The sequence below is a fragment of the Furipterus horrens genome, unplaced genomic scaffold, assembly GCF_987537825.1.
Source record: "Furipterus horrens unplaced genomic scaffold, mFurHor1.1.pri manual_scaffold_5, whole genome shotgun sequence".
NCBI classification, from domain to species: Eukaryota; Metazoa; Chordata; class Mammalia; order Chiroptera; family Furipteridae; genus Furipterus; species Furipterus horrens.
Window position 1 is genome coordinate 144,166,083 of NW_028327175.1, and position 24,354 is coordinate 144,190,436.

The 24,354-nt window shown below is 38.3% G+C and overlaps 1 protein-coding gene and 1 long non-coding RNA gene across 3 annotated transcripts in view; one reads left to right on the forward strand and one right to left on the reverse strand.

Moving 5' to 3' along the window:
* Nucleotides 1-1,984: 1,984 nt before the first annotated feature.
* On the reverse strand, nucleotides 1,985-9,927 carry LOC150010068 (uncharacterized). Its single transcript, XR_016511221.1, has 3 exons — nucleotides 9,240-9,927; nucleotides 4,592-4,684; nucleotides 1,985-2,276 (listed from the first exon to the last, which is right to left on the reverse strand). It is a non-coding gene; the product is annotated as an uncharacterized LOC150010068 (long non-coding RNA).
* The window catches only part of PRKG1 (protein kinase cGMP-dependent 1), a 1,228,801-nt gene continuing 1,213,626 nt past the window's right edge, over nucleotides 9,180-24,354 (forward strand). Inside the window, exon 1 of one of the 2 annotated variants that reach the window (XM_090278041.1) lies at nucleotides 9,180-9,777. In XM_090278041.1, the coding sequence (XP_090134167.1) occupies nucleotides 9,512-9,777 (266 nt within the window). In that variant the 5' untranslated portion in view covers nucleotides 9,180-9,511. The remainder of the gene's footprint in view (nucleotides 9,778-24,354) is intronic. The other variant, XM_090278040.1, reaches the window with a different exon arrangement.

A 24,354-nucleotide genomic window follows, 5' to 3' on the forward strand; every position in this document is an offset into this window, starting at 1 on the left:
CTTATTCAGATGCTGCATGCCAGTAAGCATTTTCTATTATACAGTATATTAACTGTTTAGTAATTTTGTTTTTATTGGATAAATGATGTAATTTTTATAAAGTAAAATGGATTTCTTTGTTCTATAAGATATAGCACAGTGATAATTCAAATGTATGCTATATTTTTATATTGAACAAGTACACATATATGAATTTTCAAGGGTTAGTTCCATCAGGGTACTCTGTTTCTTTAAACAATTTATTTTTTTAATTAAATTTATTGGGGTAACATTGATTAATGAATTTATATTAGCTCAAGGTGTATGATTCTATGATATACATCAGCTGTCTCAGAGAATTGTGTGCCCACCCCCAAATTCACTCTATTGATGCCATTGATAGTACTTGGCTGTTTTCAAATATCAACTTTGGAGTCTTCCATGTTACTCACTGTAAAATTTCCCTATTATAGCACTTGATAAAATCCTCAGTGCCTTCTTGGATGAAAATCTGTTGTTGGAGAGGCATTCCTAAAGGTCCTCCACTTGGACTTTCTAGCAGCATGTGGCCTTGCCTTTCCTATATCAGCCCCACCACCCTGGGATACTTTGTCCAAATAATTACCTGTGTCTTTCAAAGGACGTGTTCATAGAAGAATTCATTCAAAGGTATTGAAGTTATACTATTAAAAAAGACTACTCCTACCCTGGCAGGGTGGCTTGGTTGGAGCATCATACCGTGTGTCAAAAAAGGTTGTGGCTTTGATTCCCGGTCAGGGCACATACCTAGGTTGTGGGTTCCATCCTTGATCAGGGCACATAGGGGAGGCAACTGATTGATGTTTCTCTCTCTCAGTTTCATTCTCTCTGTCTCTCTCCCCCTCCCTCCCTCTTTCTTTCTTAAATCAATACATGTTCCTCAGGTGTGGATTTAAAAAGAGGCTTCTCCTTAAAGCTGTGCTAAAGTATACATTATAGAAAATCAACCAATTCTTTAATTTGTCAAATTAAGCCTTTGGTTTCTACAAAGTGGGCATATTGGTTGTTTGGTAATTTTAGCTTTCATCTAAGCACCTTTATTTCTGTCTATCTGCCCCACCCCTCAGTGTATAGCAGAGTGCCTGAGACTTGTAGGAAAGTGAATACAAATATTTGTTGGATGAGTGAAACCTAGTACCTCTGCTTAGGTTACAAAAACATTTAGTTTTAATTTTAATTTCAAAGAAAGAATGCCAGATCTATAATACCTTTCTTAATAAAAAAAGATTTCTGATGTAAATGGTCCTTCTCCTGTGTCTTTCCTAGAATGCTAATTTGACATTGGCCCAAAAGGTAAATCATTTTGTCCGGCTGTGGAGGGGAGGAAGTTGTCACTCCTGGTTGATAATGACACCATAGTTTGATCCCTACCTGAATGATAAAAATGTTCTAGAGTCCAATGCTCAGCAATCTGTGGAATTTCCCATTTGCTCTTTTTTAAATTGAATTTATTGGGATGGCATTGGTTAATAAAATTGTGTATTGTATTGTGTTATTACCCCAAGTCAAGTCTTCTTCCATCACCATTTAACCCCCCTTTACCCTCTTCTGCTGCCCCACCCCTGTTTCCCTCTGGTAATCACCATGCTGTTGCCTGTGTCTATGAAGTTTTTTTTTCTTAATCCGTTCATCTTTTTTGTTCCGTGTATCTCTAAATCTCTTTCTATTTTGTTAGTTCATTTCATTCATTAGATTCTACATATGAGTGAAATAATGTGGCACTTGTCTTTCTCTGACTGGCTTTTATCACTTAGCATAATACTCTAACTGATATTAAGAACAATTATAATTTTTGTTCTTACCATTAAAATATTCAAATATTCAGAATGGAGACATTTTTAAAGAAAAAGTTTGTTTTATTTACTGACATACCCCAACCAGAGAAAATGATTTAGAAGAAAAATACTGTAACTTAAATACACACACACACACACACGCACACACACTCTCTCTCTCTCTCTCTCTCTCTCTCTCTCTCTCTCTCTCTCTCTCTCTCTCGCTCGCTCGCTCCCCCCCACCCCCAACCAAGCACCGCCTCATGTTACTCTAAGGTATTCCTGGCAGAGTTTTTTTACTGATGATTTTAGCCACAGTCTGAGTAATGTCTGCTTGTCTGTGCATTGTAAAACGATCTCCCATTATTAGATGAAGTCTTGAATGAATGAAGGATGGAGGGTACTGTGTCTTCTTAGTTCAATATCCTCTGTCTTTCTGCCGCCTGTTTGCTCTCTGCAGACTGTGGGTGCCTGAAAAGGATGCTGTGGGAAGGGGGAAATTCTGCTGAGCCAAAGCACTTTTCAGTGTGAAGGTAGATTTTTTTTTGTAACTAAAGCAATTCTTTAAAATTATTATGGGAAACTTTTGAGTGTTTCTTACACCTTTCCATTTTTATTAGGGCTGCTAAAATGGAGCCCTGTTATAACACAGATGGGAAAATGTAATCAGTATGGCACTAGGAGATGTTACCTATAAATATGGAAGTTTGATTTCTCCTGGAATACCATAGGTTCAGTGGAACTGTTTTTTTACAGCTGTGAAAACAAGTTATAATGTGTTTTTATAATAAATGATATTTTGAGAAAATAATTTCCAAATAAATGTGTCCTCATTGAATCAGAAACAGCAAATGAACTAGTGAGCTAACTATGCAGTTTTGATTAGAAACCAAAACATCATGATAATTAAGATTGAGAGACTGTTAAAATATAGTGCTCCTAGTAGTAATGGTTTGTTAGCTTTTTTTCACATGGGAACTTTTAATTTGAAATAACCTGAAATAAGCACAGATGAATGGTTCTATCTACAAAAAGCAGGTGGTGAGAATTAGGACCAGGGGTGATTTTATCATTTCCTTAAAACACATAAATATATAATAATGTTTGGCTTGCTCTATTAAAATATCAGTAGTTGTTACTGAAATACTGAATAAAACAATAAATGCCAATTTTTTAAGGTTAATAACTGTAAATAATGTCTACAAAGAAGGGCACATGCTCTTTAAATGCAGTCTTTCTGCCTTGTTACTGAGCATTTTAGCACAAAATGTGATGCTTGTATCATGTTGCATTGGAATAATGATCTGGAAGTCAAGAAATAGTAGCACTAAGTTAGGCAGTAGGCTAACATCCAAACCAGATATTAAGTCTTTTGTGCCAAATTTGTGTAAAAATGTATATTTATGTACAGCTATGCTTATATAAGAATATAATATTTAATGAGGCTTACACAATTAATGCTAATAGTAAGTGATTCTCTCCATAAAGATGGTTTGAGTAACTGAGGAACAAAGATGAGAGGGAAACTTGCTTTCATAGTATACCCTTTTGTGTTTTTTGAATTCTGTGTATCTATTTTCAAAATTTTATAATTTATAAAAAGATATTCCGAGTAGACGAATCCAGTTTCTCTCATTAAAAATCAAACCAAAAAATCAAGTCAAATCAAATTAAAAAACTTAACTTGGAAAAGGATTTGTATTCCTTCCCCACCACTCTTCTCAAATATTTGATTAGTGTCTGAACCTGGAAGGCAGTGGGATATGGAGACACTTAATTTCCATGGATGGCTATGGAAATATCTGATTAATAAAAATCCAAGATTACTTAAATGTATTACCAGAGCCAAACATGTTATCAAAAACATGTTATATTATAAAAGAATTGCTATTTTTTTAGGCTCAGCAGATGAAATAATTTGCCCAAGATCACAGAGCTAGTTTACTGCATAAGGCAAACTACAGTAATATTTCTACCCATGAATGGTTCCAATCCTTTCTATAACCTATGGTTGGGAAGATTTACATTTCTGTCATAATAAGGTACAGCTTTAAACACATATATGTTTTGTGGAAGAGGGTTTGCTGTACTTAGAGGACTACTCAAATTGCTATCAGTTTGCTTTAAGAGTTTATAATTTATAACAACTTTTCATGTCTCCAAGTATCCATTTGAACTGCTCTAAAGCAGTTTCACTAAAAATGGCCCTTCTGAAGTCAGGCATCTGAGAGTGGTAAAATAGATTTGGCATTATAATGAACATTTTTTAATGGTAGTTGAGCAATTCAGTTGAGCCGTCTAACAAATTACCACAAACTTAGAGACTTAAAGCAACACATTTGTTATTTCACAGTCCTGTTGTTAAGTCTAGAGATAGCGTGGCTGAACTGTCTACTCAAATTCATATAAGGCTGCAATTAGGATATCAACCATTCTGCCCTTTCATCAGGAGCTTAGGGCTTTCTTTCAGTATCTTATGTTTGTAACAAGACTCAGTTCTTGTGATTGTAGGATGGAGGTCCCTGTTTTCTTGCTGGCTGTCAGTCAGTGGCCCCTTGCAGTACCTAGATTCCACCTGCATCCCTTGTCACATGGCCCCCTTCTGTCTTCAAAGGCAGCAATGGGGAATCTCCCTCAAGTAAATTCCTTTCATACTTAGCATCCTGGTCTTCAGATAGAGACAAGTCCCTTTTAAATGTTCACCTGATTAGGTCAGGCCCACGCAGATGATTTTGTCTTAAAGCCAGCAAACTGACTTGGGACTTCAATTACATTTGCACATAATTTCACAGCAGTACCTTGATTAGTAGGTGGATAACTGGAGAAGGTGCATGGACATAAATATTACCGCCACCAAGACTGTCCACTCTGCCACCCGCTGGGCTTCTTTCCTGCCAAGAATCAAAGCAGGGATACATCGCCATTGTATTTATGTTTAATTATATAGGCTCATATTTAAATAACAACACCTTGTTTTCATCTTACTTTATTTTACCTTAAAGACCCAGGTGCAAGAGAATTTATCACTGGTATCTCCTCTTAATAGTTGGAAAAACTGAGGCTCCAGGAAATAAAATTATTTGCCTGAAGTCCCACAGCATCTCTGTCTCCATATTTCCGGTTCATGGTTATTAATATACAGCAGAATTTGGTTTCTACAATATTTAAGTACCATCATCTTTTAGTTTATTTTTCAGAGTTCCTGGGAAGAATTTTTTTTTCAAACCTGTAGATATATATCACAGAAGATCATAAAAGGCAATGGTCTTGTGGCATCATGAGGAAGAACTCCATTTACGTGAATAGAAAAATTATTTATGTATATTTTACTTTGGGGGCATATTTTAAAAATAACTGATTCATTATATAACTTAACTAAATGGAAACTAATTTTGAAGTTTGTTTCACTGAGGCAACTTTAACTTTGTTTGCTATTTTTCATGTTCTGTGAAGTGGGTAACATAGGTGTGGGTGTGTCTCAGGACTTAAAGTTTTTATCTTGCCCAAGGTGTGACCACATTTTGCCACAAGACCGTGGTTTAGGGAACAATGTGAAGGCCACATTCGGTATGATGTAGAATTAACTGAAAATGCTCCAGGCTTCTATTAGTCACAAAGTACACTGTAATCTTTATAGGACCAACCAGACTCCATCTTAACTCTTTCTTCTCAATATTTTAAACTCAGCTGAGGTTCATGAATGAATGTTATCTGTACAAACAGACTGATAATGTCAACATGTGAGTCACAGGGAAAGCTCAATTCCACAAAATTACTGAAGGTAGGAAGATGAAATGGACCCTAGTGACTCCCACTCCCCACTTTGCAAATGAGGAAAGTGATTCCTAGTGAAGTTTAGGGATTTACCCAAGAGCGCACAGTGGAGGAAGTGATAGAGCCAAGACATAAATATGTATCTTTTGCTTCCAAGTCCAGTACTCTTCGTTCACCAATTGTATCCCTTGGTGGAACATGTATTACATGCAGTTTTCCACAAGTACTGTCACTTTCATAAGCAGGAAAAATATTTGCATGTAAGGTATTAAAAACAGTGAGATGGTTTGAAATTTTTCTCACTGCCCATTTGCATATGACTTTGTTTTTATTTATTTTTTGCTCTGGATCCTTGTAATGTGCATCAAGGTCAGTGTTGTTTCAGGAGTGGGGCAATGGGAGTGGTCCACCTGCTCAACAGTAAATGCAAGAATTGCTTGGACTTAGACCAATAAAATACTTTTGAGGAGAGGAGTGCCTTACCACTGACATTGTTTAGAATTCTTGGTATATAGTAATAATAAAAGTGGACTGAGTTTTGTTATTTAAAAGTGATTTTATGGAAGTGACGTGGATTACAGAACAGGAATTTCAAGTTCTTTACATACTTTAGATTTATTGATTGATTTTAGAGGGAGAGGAAGGGGAGGGAGGGACAGAGAGAGAGAGAGAGAGAAATGTTGATTTGTTGTTCCACTTATTTATGTATTCATTGGTTAAGTCTTGTATGTGCTCTGACTGGGCATCGAACCCGCAATCTTAGCATTCTTTTAAAAAGTGTTCCTTATGGTGGAAGGAAATCATCATCATAACATCTGAAGGTTTATGTACTTAAGAAAATTCAGTGATATGAAATGCATTATTATGATAAGGAAAGTATCATAAGGAAAACACCTTCGGGAAAATATTTATTATTGAGAAATTAGACACTGAGAAACTGATCTGGGTTTATATGGAATTTTAAATTTAGTGTGTCCTCATTAACAAAATCTGCATGTCATTGGGCTTATAGACAAGGGGACATTTGAGTACATTTCAGGTGGAAGCAGTGCTGCATGGGGATTAAGACAGCCTGAGTCAAATCTGGACACTATGATCACGGGCAAATTACCTAATGGGGCTAATCATTAGTTTCTCCATCTGCAAAATGGGAATGAATAATAATATCTATTTTATAGACTCACCATGAGGATTAAAACCATTTAGTCCCATAAAGGGTTTAGCCTTGTGCTGGCACATATTAAACACTCAGTAAATGTTTACCATCACTGTCATCAGTATCCAGTGGCTAAAATATTTAAAAGTTTTTAATTTTTAAAAATGTTTTACTGTGACACAAAATTTTGCATATTTTCTTCAAGTGTCTCAAATATGGAATGTAAAAAGACTCTTACAGGTATTTAAGGACATTACCTCACTTCTTTGTGATTATGATTTGTATTTAGCAAATTCCTCCAATGGCACTAGATGGCGACCTTCTCCTTTAAGGAAAAAAAAAAAGGATTCATAAATAGTTTTGTTCTGATAGTTGGAACTTACTAATGCAACTACAAAGGGTCAAGTCAGATCTTTGAACACTAGATTACCAGAATCGTGGAATTTCTAGATTATCAGGTTTAAGACTAAGAGTAGCATAGTAGGGAAAGAACACTTTGTGGGCAATCTTGGATTCAGACTTCTACTCTTGGGTGATCTTGGCCTTGACCTTTCGAGATCTCATTTTCCTCCTTTATAGAATGAGCATGTTGGGTTACACCATCTTATAAGTTGCTTCCATCTCTCAAATGCTATGATTTTAAATAATTCAAGGTTTATTCTTCTTCAAGGCTGTCTTTTCTCAAGTGTTCCTTGTGCTTTAAGTATATCTTAAGCCAATGGTGTCAACATTACTTAAGTTAAAACTGACTTATTAAAAAATAAGATTAATAAGATTAATTTTGTAAGATAGGATGAATTTAGGGTTTTGAGGTGTGTGTGTGTGTGTGTGTGTGTAATGTGTAATCTTGCTTTAAGTGTTTTTTAAATAAGCATGAGAAACACATTTGAATAATATCTTTAGTTAAGATAGTGTGAGACTTGAAAAAACACCTGTGTAAGAGTCATTCAAAATTGATGTATCTTTCATAAAGTTGAGTCTATGCCTAGATAATTGAATGTGACAAAACTATTTTTCTAATGTATTGTTTTTAAATGCCAATTATTTGGAGTGTTTCTAAAAGGATAATAGCAGATTAAGTTGCTCACAGATGGAAGCAACAGAACAGTAACTATAAACAAGACAGAGAGCCCTTTTTCAACCATGAGTAGACAAAGTCAGTCTTCAGCATCTGGTGCGATTAAGAAATTCAGATGTGGTTTTAAATGTCTTTAATTTAAACTAACCAGATGAACAGAATCAACAGTAAATAATAAAGAAACCCCAGAATAAAATATATATTTAAGATTTATTTATAAACAAAAGTACATGCCTGCTTTTGCTTTACTGAGGTGTTTCAGACAAGATATAAAGATTTTTTAAAAAATAAGTGGCCAGTGGGTTATACATTGATCTGTCTTTTTAGGGAAAGTTACTATTTCAGAAAGAATAATTTAGCATATTAGTTTGGATCTATTATTTTCCTTTAAAATTTTTTACTAATTTGTTGCTCATTTCCTCAAGAAATATTTCTCCCATATACTCAGACAAATGTTAAATAGCAATTTGTTATGAAAAATGCCCCCTATGACATATACATATAAAAAATAGAAAGTGTAGGAATTAGCAAATACTCGATTAGGCAGAAACATCTTATTAGCATATGATGAGGTGATGGATGCTCAAGTGAGAGAGAAATCTGGATTACAGAAGCTGTTTTTTCCCCAAACCTGGAATGAGGAGGGTGAGCCAGCAGTTTAGCACTGGTGTCTACCACTTCACAACCATGGTGATGTTGTGAGGTCATTGGGAAGCTCTATATACAACTTTTAACTGTGGCAGATGAAATAAAATCCAGACTCTAAGAACCTTACAACTAACTCATGGCCTTTCTCTTTTCTTGTAAACATTTGGCTCATTATCATATGTGTATTCATCCAATTTCCTCGCTAACAATTTTTAGGTCACTATTTCCAGTAAAATTTTACATTGAAAAAAAGTGGAACTGCTATTGCCCTGTCATTCTTATTAGTTGGGGTCATAACCACAGGACTTCACAGTAAGAAACACATGCATGCACCCACCCTTATCATCCAGAGCAGAAGAGAAGAAAAAGGTGAAAACAGATAGATTTATGCATATTTTTGTCTAAAGTTAGTTTAATATTTATGAGTGTGTGCGCGCGCACACACACACACACACACATACACACACACAGTCTTTAGGCTCCAGTTACAAGCGCTGCGTCATCTGTCGGATCACATGGTAATTGTTGCTATTTCAAGGATCAAGTGGCGTAAAGCTCCCCCCTACCCCCGCCCCACCCATTCCTTTGGTACCATATAGCATGGAAGAGTGATTATTGTGTGATGGGGTGAGATCAGGCTCTCTGGTCCAACCCTCCCAGCTAGAAACCAGGCTCCTGGTGGGGTGGCGCGCGTGGTGTTCTCACGGAGTGATTGGGAAAGGGGGACGAGGGAGGGGGTCTCAGGGGAGGAAGGGCAGCTCTAATTGGTTTCTCAATGAAAGATAATCACCTATTCCCTGGAGAGGCTGGGGATTAGCACTCTGCCTCTCCTCTCCATTGCTTTTAGATTTCTCATCCTTCCCTCCGTGCTTTAGTCCATTCAGCAGAAGTGGATCGAAGAAAGCGGCTCCTGGCGCGGCATTTGGGGCAGCACTCTGCTGCGCGCTAGTACTTAGCGACCCATTCACTCACTTACTCTGCGCTCGCCTCGCCCGGCTGTCGTCTCAGCCACTGCTACTGCCGGAGAAAAAGTTTCGCAGAGGGGCTCAGGGAAAAAAAAAAATGAGCGAGCTGGAGGAAGACTTTGCCAAGATTCTCATGCTCAAGGAGGAGAGGATCAAAGAGCTAGAGAAGCGGCTGTCAGAGAAGGAGGAGGAAATTCAGGAGCTGAAGAGGAAGCTCCACAAATGCCAGTCGGTGCTGCCCGTGCCCTCGACCCACATCGGCCCCAGGACCACCAGGGCACAGGGTATCTCGGCTGAGCCGCAGACGTACAGGTCCTTCCACGATCTCCGACAGGCATTCCGGAAGTTCACCAAATCCGAAAGGTAGGCGCCAGGGTGCGGCGGGCCAGAGCGAAGGCCACCACTCGGGTGGGTGGGCCCGGATGCGGGTCCTGGGTGGAGGCTCCGGGTCTGGGGGCCCTGCTGCAGCGGCGGGGGCTGGTCAGCGCTGGGCTGCTCTCCTGAGCGCATGGAGTGGGGGTGGCCCTGGCTGCCCGGGAATGGAAGTGTTTATTTTTATTTCTGCCCATCACGTGCTGTGCTTGACTCTGCCGGGCTGGGAAAAGCGAGCTCCTCCGGGAGACCGCCCCAGTGGCGTGGGGGTGGGGAGGACCACGGAAAGTTTTCTTGTGCCCGCTAACTTGGTCACTCAGCACTCAGCTGCACTCATGCTGTCTTTCCTTTGCGCGCCCCTGGCACCCCAGTAGGGGCACCCACCCTGCCCATCCTGGGGTGTGAAGAGCTTCCTCGAGACGACCCCAAGACCCGGGCCATGGGGCATGCCCAGTGGGGCCCCTGGAGCCTCCTGGGGAGGGGGCTGGACAGGATTGGGTTCAATTTAGGGACTGAACTCGTCCAGAGCCCACGCCCTGAGAGGAGGGAGCCAGGGCAGTGGAAGGGGGAGGCAGGACAGTGACTCTTCTTCCCTTCAGGGATCCGGCCTTCGGAATGGGGTGTGGGGGTGGGGTTCACAGGGTCCCTTTCCTGGCAGCTGTGATGTCAGCAAGAAACTGCAAAGAAACCCTACTTTCTGGATGTTCGTTTGTTTTGTGTTCCTTCCAGGAGTGCCACACCTTGGTCTGACTGGCCTGGGTTTGGAGGAGGCTTGGTGACCTTGCACCTGAAGCAGGTTTGGTGCTACTGGTCAGCCCTGTCGCTGGGTCGATAATGCCCCTTCTTGGTTTGTTTTCCTTTTGGTGGAATGAAGAAGGAGGTGGGGTGGTCTCCGGGCGCCTCCAGACTCCTTCCTTTCCTCCTAGTGCGGAATTTTGGAGCCAAATGCCGCCAGTTCAAAGTTCTGTGTCGCTTGTTCGTGATGTGCAGAGGAGGGCGGGCGATTTTGGCCACAAGTAGGAAGCTTTTGCACTCCACTCGCCGCCTTCACCGGAGAAGGCTGATCGATTGGCTGCAGCATTAAAGCGCCTCTGGACATTAGGGAGAGGAAGTGCAGACTCCAAAGCCCATTACTGGCTTTTAGTCTCTGGAAGTGCATGGCTCAAAGTGCATTGTGCAGGATATTGAATATTCCATTAGGCGTGCCTTCATGCCTGCCTACCTCTCACCCCTCTCTCTCTTTAGATCACTTGGTGTCTGGGCTTGGGGCTCAGGGGACCCCTAAATTAGTGCCTCCCCCTTAACTCCCTGACTTTGAGGGCCGCACTTCTAAAGAGCTTGTCCTCTTGTCGGGTCTCCATCCAATACAGGACTTTCAGTGTCTCCCACTCTTCCAATACAACACTTCCTTGTCTGTTTCTCTTGTGTATTGATTACAGTTGCGGTGGGGGGAGAGTCTGGGCAGCCCTTAAGAGCTATTAGAAGAGGGCCTGGAGCTGGGAGTGTGTGCGGAAGAAAAACAAGAATCAAGCAGAAAGGATTTGCCTTAGAAACTCTTAGGAACCATGAGCCCTTTCTGAACAGACATTGCAGGGGACAGCTTTTGGATTTCCTGAGTGACACTTCACTTATAAAATGGCACTGTCCACATGGCAGTTTTTGGCCCAGCCTGCCTTGAAAGTCCCTATCAGATAGAACGATGGTACTGTATTCTTCCTTTTTGAGGCCAAGACTGCAAACAGCTATTATCTAGCCTTGCCCTTGGTTGGGAAGCTGCTGCAGCAGCGCCTTGCCTCAGCTGGGCTGCGCATTCCCGGGCCACTGCCCTGCCCTGCGCGCAGCAGCTGGAATCAATCTGCCCACCTCCTTAAGAGGCCACTTCATCAGCGGTCACTGGGCAGCTGCTGGCCTCCCGGGGCTGATGGGCTGGGGCTTTATCGCATTTTTGAAATTTCAGACCTCTGTGTCCAGGCTGTGCCCCTCAAAGAGTAACCAGCACCCCTGCATAGCACAGAGACTTCACCAAAGTCTGGAGGGGACAGGAGGAAACCCTCCCAGAGTCCACTCTCATTCAGGAGCTAGCTCTCAGAGAGGCCCTTTAACTGTCCTTGACAAGAAATCTCTTGGAATGACAGGAGGTTGTTTTGTGTCCTGGGAGGAAGTGGGTAATATTTCAGATGTACACATTGTCCTGTCCTCCTTTTTCTACCCCTTTCTCCCACTCCCCAGCAGATTTGTGTTAGGGGGTGAGAACATTCATCCTAAGAAAGGATTATGTGCTGTAGAGGTCAGGCACACATTTGTGACTAAAGCAAGTAGCTGTAGATAGACTGTTTTCCTTACTTTTTCTCCTCGCTGATTTATGCTGGGACAGAGGGTAAACTTTCCTACTCGGTACTTAGGTTTATACTTTCAAATGGAAGCATGGAGTGTATTTTCAGCAAGCTGACTCATTAGAGTGTAAAAACTTTTGACAGGTATAATATATAGGGGTAGTAACCACTGGCATTAAGTACTCATCCTAACACTTAAAGAGACAGTACTAAATTATCATTGGCAAGACCCCTTATTTTTGGCCAATAGAGGAAATAATTTAAACAGTGTTTGTGGGATACAACAGTTAACAACAAACAACATGCTTTCAAAATAAAAGTGTGTTTTCTAATTTTTAGGTATTTATATTTGTGGAGTAGATATCCCATCACCTCACGTATCCTTTGTTAAAAGCTATGCCATTATGATGGGCTTACCCAGGCTGGGAGACTGCTTTATTGCAAAGCTAACATTCAATTGCAGTTGCTGTATGATTTGAATGATAGCTATTCATGCTACAGGTTTGTTTCAAACTTTATAGGACACCCAGTTTTTATACTAAGCAAGAAAAGAAATGTATCTTTAAATTATAGGAATTGGATTTGGTGGGCAGAATGATAAAATAGTTTTTGCCTATAATCACTGCTTTAGAAAATGACGTTAATCTAAAATATTTACATAATAGGTGACAAAACTATCTTAAGCATTTATTGCAGTGGAAGGAAGTGGGAGAATTCACCAACTATTGTAATCAAGTCAGTAAATTAACCAGGTTTCCATGTGTCCACAGAGGGTAGAAGGCACAATCTCCATTAAGAATGATCTAAGTATCTAAGGAATGCTTAGATAAAAATTATACCAGGGAAAAGGAAGGTCTGAGCTCTCAGCATAAGTATCAAGTGTACAATATGATGATCGTGTTTAAAAAGAAAATACTTGACTTACTGCAGCTCTCATTTTAAGTCTCTTTAGAAATGCCCAGTAGGGATCAATTGATTTTTATGGAAAACTGCAGGCTGTTTTGGATGATAATGATGATTTTTTTAACTTTATAGATCACTTTTTGCCAAATAACTCCAAGTATTTTACATGGTTTTATGTGACTTCTTGATTCCCTGCATGTATATACTCCTCATTAAGAATTACCTAATATCCAAAAAAAAAAAAAGAATTACCTAATATCCTCTTTTCCTTAGTTTTTAATACATGCATAAATTCCTTATTTTGGTTGTTTACTTAGCACATGGTTGTTGTTGCTTTTAAATTGGCTTAAGCAAAGGCTGGAATCTATTAATTTGTTACAGGCATAATAGATTATATTTCAAAGCCATTTCAGCTATTCTTGCCACAAATCCCTTGATTCTTGATGATGCATATTCATCATTTGTAACTTGAACTTCCTTCCACTGGGACAGGGATGCTTTGGGATGAATGCCCCAGAAAACTCATTGCCTTTTTCACTTCTGATTTGATTCAGATCTGGTTATCATGCAGACTAAATCAAAGGATTCGGCCTAATTTTAATATAAGTAACTTCATGAAACAGGTGGGTACCAGCTGAATTCTGGGCCCAGTCCATTAATTGTTCATATAGAAAATACACAATAACTTAAAATAGCAATGACAACAACAGTAAAGATAGCTAATCCTAGCAATTTTAGCACAATGCGAAGCTCTTCACCTACGGTAGCTCATTGTTTTCTCACAACAATCCTAAATGACATGCTTTTCACAAGAGGAATCTGAGGCTTGAAGTTGTCACTTGCATAGGTTCTTACAGCTAGCAAATGCTGTAAGGTTCAAACCCAAATCTTGCAGTTTTTAGAGGCCAAGTTCCAAAATGCTACACAGCGTAGCTTTGGAATTGGGCCAGTTCCATCTCAGCAACTGGTGAATCCTTTCCATAAGAAGAAATGAACTGCCCCTAAGTTAAAATAAACTTAAAAAAATGTCTTAGAGCCAGCACTAAACTGACCTCATGAACAAGTGACCAATGAGCTCTTGCAACCAGCACATGTACCTTGGGTGTGCTGTGCCAGGTTGGACTTTTCACAGACTGTCCTGCTCTTGGGATTGTCATTTACCAATCTTTCTGAAATCATCTTCCCTCCTAAGACAACTTCTCCAGCTCCATGTCATGTTATAGGCAAGGCTGATGTAATAGTGCAGTTGTGAAAAAGACCTTGATTGCCTCTTTTGGGTACCATTCACTGGACCCTTTGCCTCTTGCCTTGCAGATCCCTTTTGCTAACCCCTTCATTGCTATGGGTCCTACAATCAAAAGGAGTTTATTACTAACTGACAGTATATCAACATGTTAACCAATTTATCCTTTCTTGATCAACATAGTGGTGTTTCAACAGGTGCTTCTAAAAGGGGACATTCATTTAGTATACTCAGATGGATAATATTTATGACAAGAGTTTAAGGGGAGGCAGGATGAAGAGGAGGGGGGTTTGGCGATAGGCTGGCATGTTGAAAGTCTTGTGTCTTGCCACATGTAATTTGGAAATGACAAGTTCTAAGCACAAACACGTCACACTTACTTTCAGTCAAAGCTTTACTGGAGGAGGGTAGTACCCTGCTTTTAGTAATGACAACACTGAACAAGTAATTACCGAAGTGCATTTTGAAAGGAACTCAGAAATGGGAAGATAAAATAAGTTTCTTAGTTCCAGAATTGGTGAATTGATGTCTTCTATTTATCAGCTACTTATATTTATTATTTAAGACATAGACACTTTGCTTCAGGGTTTGTTCAGGTTCTGGAATCGTGTAATTAAAAAAATTTATTCTATTTAAATCCTGGATTGAAAGTTTAGGCAGATTATTTATATTTAAGCATGTACTCATTAGAGATTTGACTGACCATCCTGAAACTATTTCCAACAGACCTGAAAAAACAAAAGGTGCCATATATCTTTTCCTTCTCTCCTGACTAAATGCCTCTCCCTGCACTGTGCAGGGATGCTGAGAGTGCATTAAAGCCCTGTCTGGTGATAAGATTGTCAGGTGATTTCATAGTTCTCAAAGTATGAATAATTATTTTCATTTGCCATTGAGAATTCGCTTATCAGAGTTCAGGACCCTATGTTATCTAGGATTCTTGTAGCTCTTGGAAATTACTGTGAGCTCTGAGATAAACCAGGGATAGCATATCCTGTTTCACAAAAGTGAAAGCTCAGAAGTTTGGGAATTGTCAAAAAGAAATACTGACCTTGAGTCTAGATTTGCTGGTGTGCTCTGCTTTGGGGTTCCTGAAGAGAAAAGAAGCTCTACCTCTATGTATATGTTTATTTTTAAGAGCAATGTGTATGTATATGAATATATGTACATATATGTACACACATATATATATGCACACAAATTTCTGCTTTATTAATTTCATGATTTTATACTACTTGCTGTAGTTATTATTCTGAAATTCCTCCAGATTGGCTCAGATCATTTTCATGTAGAAAGGAAGATTTACTTCTTGGGCTGTTATTATAAAATAGATCTGGTGCCTTGCAGTTTGTCAAGTGCTTATGCTTGGTATTGGGCACACAGCCACTATTGCCTCTTAGAACAGGGCACTGGCAGTAGAGCCAATCTCTGTTGCTTTTAGTTGAAGTACTACCTTCTATTTTTACCCAGTAATAATTTTTAACCTCTTTTTCTTTGTTTTTGGATCAGCTGATGTGTGTATCTCTTTTGGGTTCCCGAGTTTCTCTGTTCCAGCTTGACATCTGTAGTTCCTGTCTGATCAACTTTACTTGCAAACATCATATAACGGCAAACACAGAGCAAATTTCTTACTCAAGATAGTACTCTAACCTTTTAAAGTCTTTCATGTCTTTAGATATTTCAGATATTATACAATTTAAATTTCCTGAAGTTTTAAAAATAATGATATATGAATTGTTCATACTGAAAATATACAATGGTTTGTAATATTTTCTCAATGAAAATATGGATATTTTCCAAAGTACATCTTGAAGTAGAATTATTTTCATATATAAAGAATGATAATAGAACTATTCTCCTTATTTTATTTATTGCTGTTCTTACACAACTGATTCATTTTTTAAATCTCACTCTGTACTACTCGATAAACATTATTGTTAGATCTCAGACTTCAGTATACATTCTGTTGCTTCTATTTTAAACATTTTTATATTGTTTCTTACGTGGCAATATAATAGAAACCCAAACTACCATAGAAAATACAGTTTATATTTATTAGAAAGTTTAAAAATGCTTTCTGTAATTTGTCTTGTGTGCTGGTTTTATGTTTAACCTTTTTAAAGTGCATACTGATTTGACATATTTTTGAAAATTAGTCCTAAGTCATTAACATGTTGATACTGGGAGTTGATTTAGGTTGATTTTGTTATGTGTATGAAGACAATGATAGCCCTTTGTTCTGCAAGGTGATAATATAAATGTGCTGATTTTATGTTTATTAAGGCAAATCCAATAAGGCATCTGCTATAATTACCTTATTAGGACTTAGTTTTGAAGTTTTCACTTGTGATAAACATAATACAACTGCATTCTTAAATTATTTTCTCAGTTAGACTTGTTGCTAATTCAAAATGACCTTTTTTTCTAATGCAATTTAGAGAGTGCTTCAGAATGTGTTTTAAATCCTCAGATGTGTCTTTATTTGAGCATTCTGACCTCTAATGCTGCAAAAATGCTGCTGATAAACTTTATAGGGATTCAGAAATACTTGTATGTTTTCCTCTTGCCCATATTTGTGGTCTGGTTATTCGACTATATGATACAGTTGTTGTCTAATGAGCAAATCTAAAGCCTTTGGGTAAATGTTAATATTTTTCTTGATGCCTCTCATTGCCCTCGTGGTGTGGATAATGCTAATTTCACACATCACACAGTCACCAAGGAACTTAGCTACATATGCTAACATTTCTCAAAATAGAAAAATTTTGTTATGTCTTAGATTGTAAACCCCTGGTTAGAAACCAGGTTTGTTTACAGTAAAAATTCCAAGCAAATAAAAGCCTCAGCTATCCATACTCTTCTCTTCGCACACGGTAATTTTTAGAGAAAGAGTAAGGGCAGCACATCACTAGAATGTATTACAACAAAGAATTTTTTTTGAAAAATGAACCTTTCAGAGAATAAAACCAATTCATATCCCATTGAGTCACCTTTCAGAGAATAAGATCACTGTAACATTCAATACAACATCCTGTGTCTTACTCTGGCAGATTTAACTGTGGTGTCGTGACACACGGTGGTGCACATTTGATTAGTTGTGAGGTTCAAACAAGTAAATAATAATATAAAAATCAAAATGCGTGAATTAGTTTCATAGAAAATAAGGCTGAGTGCATTTGCAGGCGTCTCCCAAGGGATAGCTTTTTACTTGCATTCCAATGGGCTTTCTTGACTGGTAGGATTACAAATATATGGCAGGAAATTGCACATAATCCACAGACGCTCTTGTCTTTTCACAAGAGTGTGTTGCATATGGGAACATCATCCATCTTGTGAGTCACTGAAGGAAAAAATGTCTGAGAATGCCTGATCTGAATTGTGGTTCTAAAACTATCAAAATCTTGACCCTATGACGCTTACAACTACGTATTTATAAATAATAGTTGTTAGTTGCACTATAGTCTGCTCAGCAAATAAGCTTCAGAACAGCGTTTCCCAAAGTGTGATGCTCATGTTATTAGTGGCATCAGGAATGCTTCCAGGTGGTACACAAGTGAATTTATTTATATTAACAATTAGGAATTTTAATAAGTGTTGGAAGAAAATGTATTACAATCACATAAAATCCATGCTGCATGGCTATTATTTCTTGGAATACGGCTAAGTAATGATGTGTATAACAGATGAGTACACAGCTAAAGATGGGGAAAGAGTGTCTTCAAGTCATTTCCAATGAAGGGTGAAGTGAATTGTTTTCATCTTTGTTTTCTTGCTCACCTTTACTCTGTTTTGGAAGATTTTGGCTCATGGAGTTCTCTCTGTTATCTGTCTTCGAGTGACTTCTTGGGCTGTCTCTCACCTTCTCCCCATGAGTTGGAGTGGGGACACAGAGTCAGATGGAAACAGTGGCTTTTATAACATATATTCTCCCTCTGATAATAAGTCAGTTTGGACAAGACTTACTCATTTTAATGTATCACCAGAAAACCAGCTGATTCCTTTCAGACTTATGAATTCCTTTGCTGTGCCACAGCAGGGCTTATAGGTGAACAGGGCAGCCAGGACGGAACGGAGGGCTGCTGGGCTGCTGGGCTGCTGTCTACCCCCAGCCTGGGGCTGCCAGGGCGCTGGCTCTCTCCTCCCAGAGTACGTCTTCTCTCTTTTCCCAGAGTGCTTCCGTCGTTGGTGCCTGTGGCTCTGAAGGGTGATAGTGTGGTGTGTTCTGTAGCCAGAATTATGTGATGTTATTGTTTTTTCCTTTCTTTGTAAAAATACAACTTGGAAAAAGTTTGCAAGGGAAACTCTTTCATAAAATACAGATTTATTTTCCTATAATCTGTATTCCCTTCAAGCAAAGGGAATATAGATTAATCTAAACAATGACAAAGAGATTTTTTAAAATGTTGTTAAAAGAATGGCTTTGTGTATAAGCGAGAAAAATATATGGGGAAAAAGGAATATTTTACAGGTAGTAGGAGGAATTTGCAACGATCCATTTTTCTTTCAGAGCATAGTACAGTTTGTACCTACAAAAGGGCATTCTTAAGTTTTTCTTTCTAACTAAAAAAGGGAGTTATTAAGTTTTGAATATATTTTGGTACCCTCAAGCAGAAAGGGGGGGCAGGGAGAGGGTGAGAGAAGGAAGAAGGGGGTTAAGGAGGGGGCAGGTAGGAAAAGGGAGAGGAAGAGAGAGATTTCAACAATTGCCACAAGATGGCAGCAGGAGTATAATAATTAACAATGGTACATCTAGTAGTTGGAAATGGCCTTAGTTGAATTTTAGTCTATTCTCAAATATAACTTTCTTAATATTAGGATGGAAGTGTCTGGAAAGTGTAGCATTGAATACACATGGTATTTTATTTTTCCAATTAGTAGTAATTGGGGGGAATGTGTTTCGAAAGCCCAAGTGCAATGTTCTTTAAAAAAAGAAACAGGTAGTACACTTTGAACATTGATCTCAGTCTGTGGGAAATTCCTAAACCCCTGTGAGGAAACCTCTGGATTCATACTTGGCGGAGAGAAATGATGGAAAATTAATAGTAGTAAAAAAAAAATATATATATATATATATATATATATATAGAGAGAGAGAGAGAGAGAGAGAGAGAGAGAGACAGAGAGAGACAGAGAGAGACAGAGAGAGAGAGAGAATAATAATAGAAATGGCTTCCTACTCATTCCCCCTCCCACACAGAGAACTGAAAGTTAATTATTATAAGAAAAAGTTAGATGAGCTATTAGTAGGTTGTTTGATCTCCTTGATAATTTTCTGACTCTAGAATATACTTAAATAAATCTTAACATGGTCTTTTGTAGTTAGTCTGAAGTCTTAGAAAAAAAATTTTTAGCAACCTATTTAATATAGTTATTTGCATACATCTAAATGTTTAAGAAAACATTTATGGGCTGCTGTAAATATCACGGCCTTTCAATAATTTTAGGGTTTAATTTGTGGGTCATATCTAATGGACCGTACGTTTTTGAATCAATATTCCCTTGGAAAGTGCCATTCCGGCTTCTTGTAAAAGGCTGTTTCATTCAGTGTATGACCCCTCTCATGTGGAACCCCCAGGGGACGGGAAGTGAAGTAGCCTTGCCGATGGCATCATTTGTGATTTAACACTGAGGAGAAATGTTCTTATTTTGGTCTGTCCCAGTAACCAATGGTCAGTGCCAAAAATGAAGTTGTACTGTGGGTAAAAAGAAGTCAGTTCTGAGTTAATGCGATCACTTGGACCCTTGAATTGGTCTCTGTTCAGATCTTGTGTTAGGAGGTGCCTAGGTAAACAGGCACGATGGGGAATGGAAAAAATTTAAAACAGAGCACATTTGGATACCGCATAGAAGAATGAATTGCCTTTGTAAAAAATGTTTTGAAATGCTGATATATTCATTTGAAGCTCTCAGTATATAAAAATGCTTTGGAGGGGGTGGTAGTTTATATTTTTACTAGGTTAGGAAAAAAGAATTTTAATCCAGTCTGTGACTGTGAGACAGGATCAAAGGTAAATCAGATGTAGGATATGCTTGCTGTTGTCTGCAGGCGAAAAAAGAAAAGTCTAGTCTCTATTAGACATGGTGAGGCAAGAGATAGTAGCAGTACCTTTTATTTTCTCTGATCTTTCTGGGTTGTTATCAGGACAAATCCCTGAAGGATAGAGGCAGAGTCTGAAGCATCCTGCCTCAATCTTCTAGTTATCTAGCCTTACCATCTGGCTCCAGGGCTTCGTGGGGGATGTCCACACGCAAGGAGATAATGTGGACTCTCGGTTTCTTGAAAGTAAAGAAAGGGGAGAAAAGTTTTCTTTCATGTGGATTTGCATCCCTACTCATGATGGTAAAATCTGGACATGCTTTTTCATGCCTCAGAGAACACAGTACATCTCAAATTTGTTGATTTTAATCTGTCCTAGGGCTAAATCTACTTCCTTGATTGTTTTATTTTTTATTTTTTAAAAGTTTTTATTTATTTTTAGAGAGGGGAAGGGAGGGAGAAAGAGAGGGAGAGAAACATCACTGTGTGGTTGCCTCTAGCACGCCTCTATTGGGGACCTGGCCTGCAGCCCAGGCATGTGTCTTGACTGGGAATTGAACCTGCAACCCTTTGGTTTGCAAGCCGGCATTCAGTCCGCTGAGACACACCAGCCAGGGCTCCTCGATTGTTTTAATTACCAAAGTGATGCATGCTGGTTGTCAGACAATAAAATTTAATCATCTTTTCCTCCAGCTCTTCCCCACCTGTCCTCCAGCAGGGAGCTACTATTAACCTTTCTGTTATGTTTACACAAACCTTCATATAGAGAGAACTTCTCTGTCCATTTGGAGGGTTTTTTTTTTTTTAACTGAAAGGGAATTATTCCACAATACTCTTTAGCATTGCACTGTTTTTTGCTTATTAATAGTTCCTAGGATTCTTTCCAGATCAGTCCATATTTTTTTTTTTAATAGCCATGTATAATCCCATGGTATTCATTTATTTCAGCTTATTAATATTGCTATTATTTGTTTTTTATAAGAATAAACAATGATGCAATTAATTTTCCTGTACATATTTTTTCATGGTTTTTATTTATATATGGAATAAATTCCCAAAATTGAGAGAGGTCAAAAGCATTGCTCATTTTCAGTGTGACCTTTTTAGTTTATGTGATTATGCATGTGCTTTCTAGATGAGGTTAAATAATCGAACTTTCTTTTAAAAATCAAAGTATGCTGGAGGCGTTGAAAAAGTGAATTTTCTATATTAAAGACAGAATTTAAAGAAAATCAAACTGTAGTAGTAACATGTGGAAAATTCTTATTTATTTTTTTATACTTAGTTGCTTTCATGAGAACACTTTTTGAAGCAATGTTTACATGCCCGTTTTTCAGATTTAGAAAGTCCATATTGTGCTTTTGGTTTGATTTTTTTGTTGTTGTTTAAGTCAAATAAAACTCTTGAATTCCTACAATGTGATTTTGGAAGTAAGGGTAAAATTGTTTGTATATAATGCTGGTAAGTAACTTAAGCCCTTCTTTAAGAATCACAATGATTTGTTTTTCTTTCATCAAAATACATTTTTGATACTTGAAGAATTCTGAGGAACTTGTTCCCACTTGGGAAAATAACAAATTCCAAGTCTCTCAGCTACATTTTTTAAAAAAACTAGTGGGAAGATTTGGACATATATGGTATTGGAACCACTCAGTGGAGCTTTCTTTTTATAGAATGATAACCCCTAGTAGAGTTTTCTTTCTTTCTTTCTTTCTTTTTTACCATTGTGAGGATATTGGACTAGATTTACTAAAAGATAACTTTGCAAACATTTATTGGGATCAGAATTCAGTCATATTAAAGGTAATCAATCATGAAGTTGAAGCCAACAAGTGTAATGGGTTTTGGAGAGTTGAAGGAATAACCTCAGAAATTTTAGCCAGTTTTGGAGAGAATGTCTGCTGATTATTAAAACAAAAGGCTTTGGAGACATGGACCTGAGTCTGAGCCCTGGCTCCTCCTGTACATATGGGTTGTGTGACTTGAGATGAATTACTTCATCTCTCTGAGCTTTAGTTTCTATACCTGTAAAATAGGAAAAATGATAATTACTCCCCATTAGGCTTTGTGTACAGGACATATTTCATACACGCTTGTGGAATAAGAAAAGATGATGTGAGTGTAAAGTCCTAAATGGTGTTGGGAAAATTAGACAGATACATGCAAAAAACAAAAAACAAAAAACAAAAAAAGAAAGAAACTAGACCACCTTTTTATGCCACACACAAGAAAAAACTCAAAATGCACTAAAGACTTAAATGTAAGTCTCAAAACCATAAAAATCCTAAAAGAAAACATAGGAAGCAAAATCTCAGATATTTCTCATAGCAATATTTTTTCTGATACATTTACTCAGGCAAGGGAAACAAAAAAAATAAACAAATGGGCCTACATCAAACTAAACAGTTTTTACACAGCAGAGGAAAACAACTAAATGAAAAGACAGCCCACTAAATGAGAGAACATATTGGCCAACGATACATCTGATAAGGGGCTACAGCAGAGGAAAACAACTAAATGAAAAGACAGCCCACTAAATGAGAGAACATATTGGCCAACGATACATCTGATAAGGGGCTAATATCCAAAATTTAGAAAGAACCTACACAACTCAACACCAAAAACAACAAACAATCCTAGTAAAAAAATGGGTCAAGGACTTGAATATAGACTTCTCCAAAGAGGACATACACATGGCCTGTAGACATAGAAGAGATGCAAATTAGACATCACACACCTTTCAGAGTGGCTATCAACAATAAACCACAAACAGTAAGTGTTGGGGAGGCTGCAGAGGTAAGGGAATGCAGATTTGTGCAGCCGCTGTGAAAAACTGTTTGAAGTTACCTCAAAAAAAAAAAAAAATTAGATGAAACAACCTTATGACCCAGTGATTCCACTTCTGGGAATGTATCTGAAGGAACCCAAAACACTGATTCAAAAGAATATATGCACCCTTCTGTTCACTGAAGTTTTGTTTACAATAGCCAGGACTTGGAAGCAGTGCAAATGCCCATCAGTAGGTGAGTGGATAAAAAAGCCGCAGTACATTTTCACAATGGAATACTACTCAGCCATAAGAAAGAAGAAAATCTAACCTTTTGTGATAGTGTGGATGGACCTGGATAGTATTCTGATAAGTGAAATGAACCAGTCAGAGAAAGACAAGTACCACACGATTTTACTCCTATGTGGTATCTAATGAACAAAATAAACTAACATAGAAACAGACCCTTAGATACAGAGAACACATTGACAGCTGTTAGAAGGGAGAAGAATTGGGGAACTGGGTGATAAAGGTGAAAGAGTCAAGCAAAATAAATAAATAAGACACAGAGACAGCAGTTCTGGTCTTACTAGCCTGCCACTATCATGTAAAAATACACCCAAAGCACCAGCCTCTTTAATTATTAAAAATTTCATAACATTGTTGAGGTTTAAAGGGCTCCCACATGTAACAGATTTAGTGTAGTGCTTCATATAGTCATTTAACAAATGTTATCTCTTATGGTTCTTATTTACTGATTCTGACTTCATTCACCAAATGTATAATGCATATTTTTTCTCCTATTTCTAACTCCATCCTTGTTTCTCATTCTCTTCATTGAAGTAGCTCTGATCCTATTTTCAGAGTCATTTTCTGAATCACAGATAACACTCTGACATCGACCATTTTTAGGACTTATTTTCCTGTCTTTATTTTTCACCTATGGTATAGTATCAGTTTAGTTTTCTTTCGGCAAATTTCACATCCCCTCCCTCACTACCTCATCATAGTAGAAATGTACCACTCTTGTACTAGATATAGCTGTGTTAAGGCCTCCCTCTGCAGCTGCCTGCTCTCTGAACTGAATAAATCCAGGGCTTTGCAAACTAAATTATATATAGATCACCTAGGGAATCTTACTAATTGCAGATTCTGAGGCCTGGGGAGGGGCTTGAGATTCTGTATTTGTAATTAGCTCTCATGTGATGCTGACGCTGCTGATCTTCAGGTCCTTAAATAGCCAGAGATTAACCAATGATTTTCTCTGGCTCCTTCCTCCTTCCCC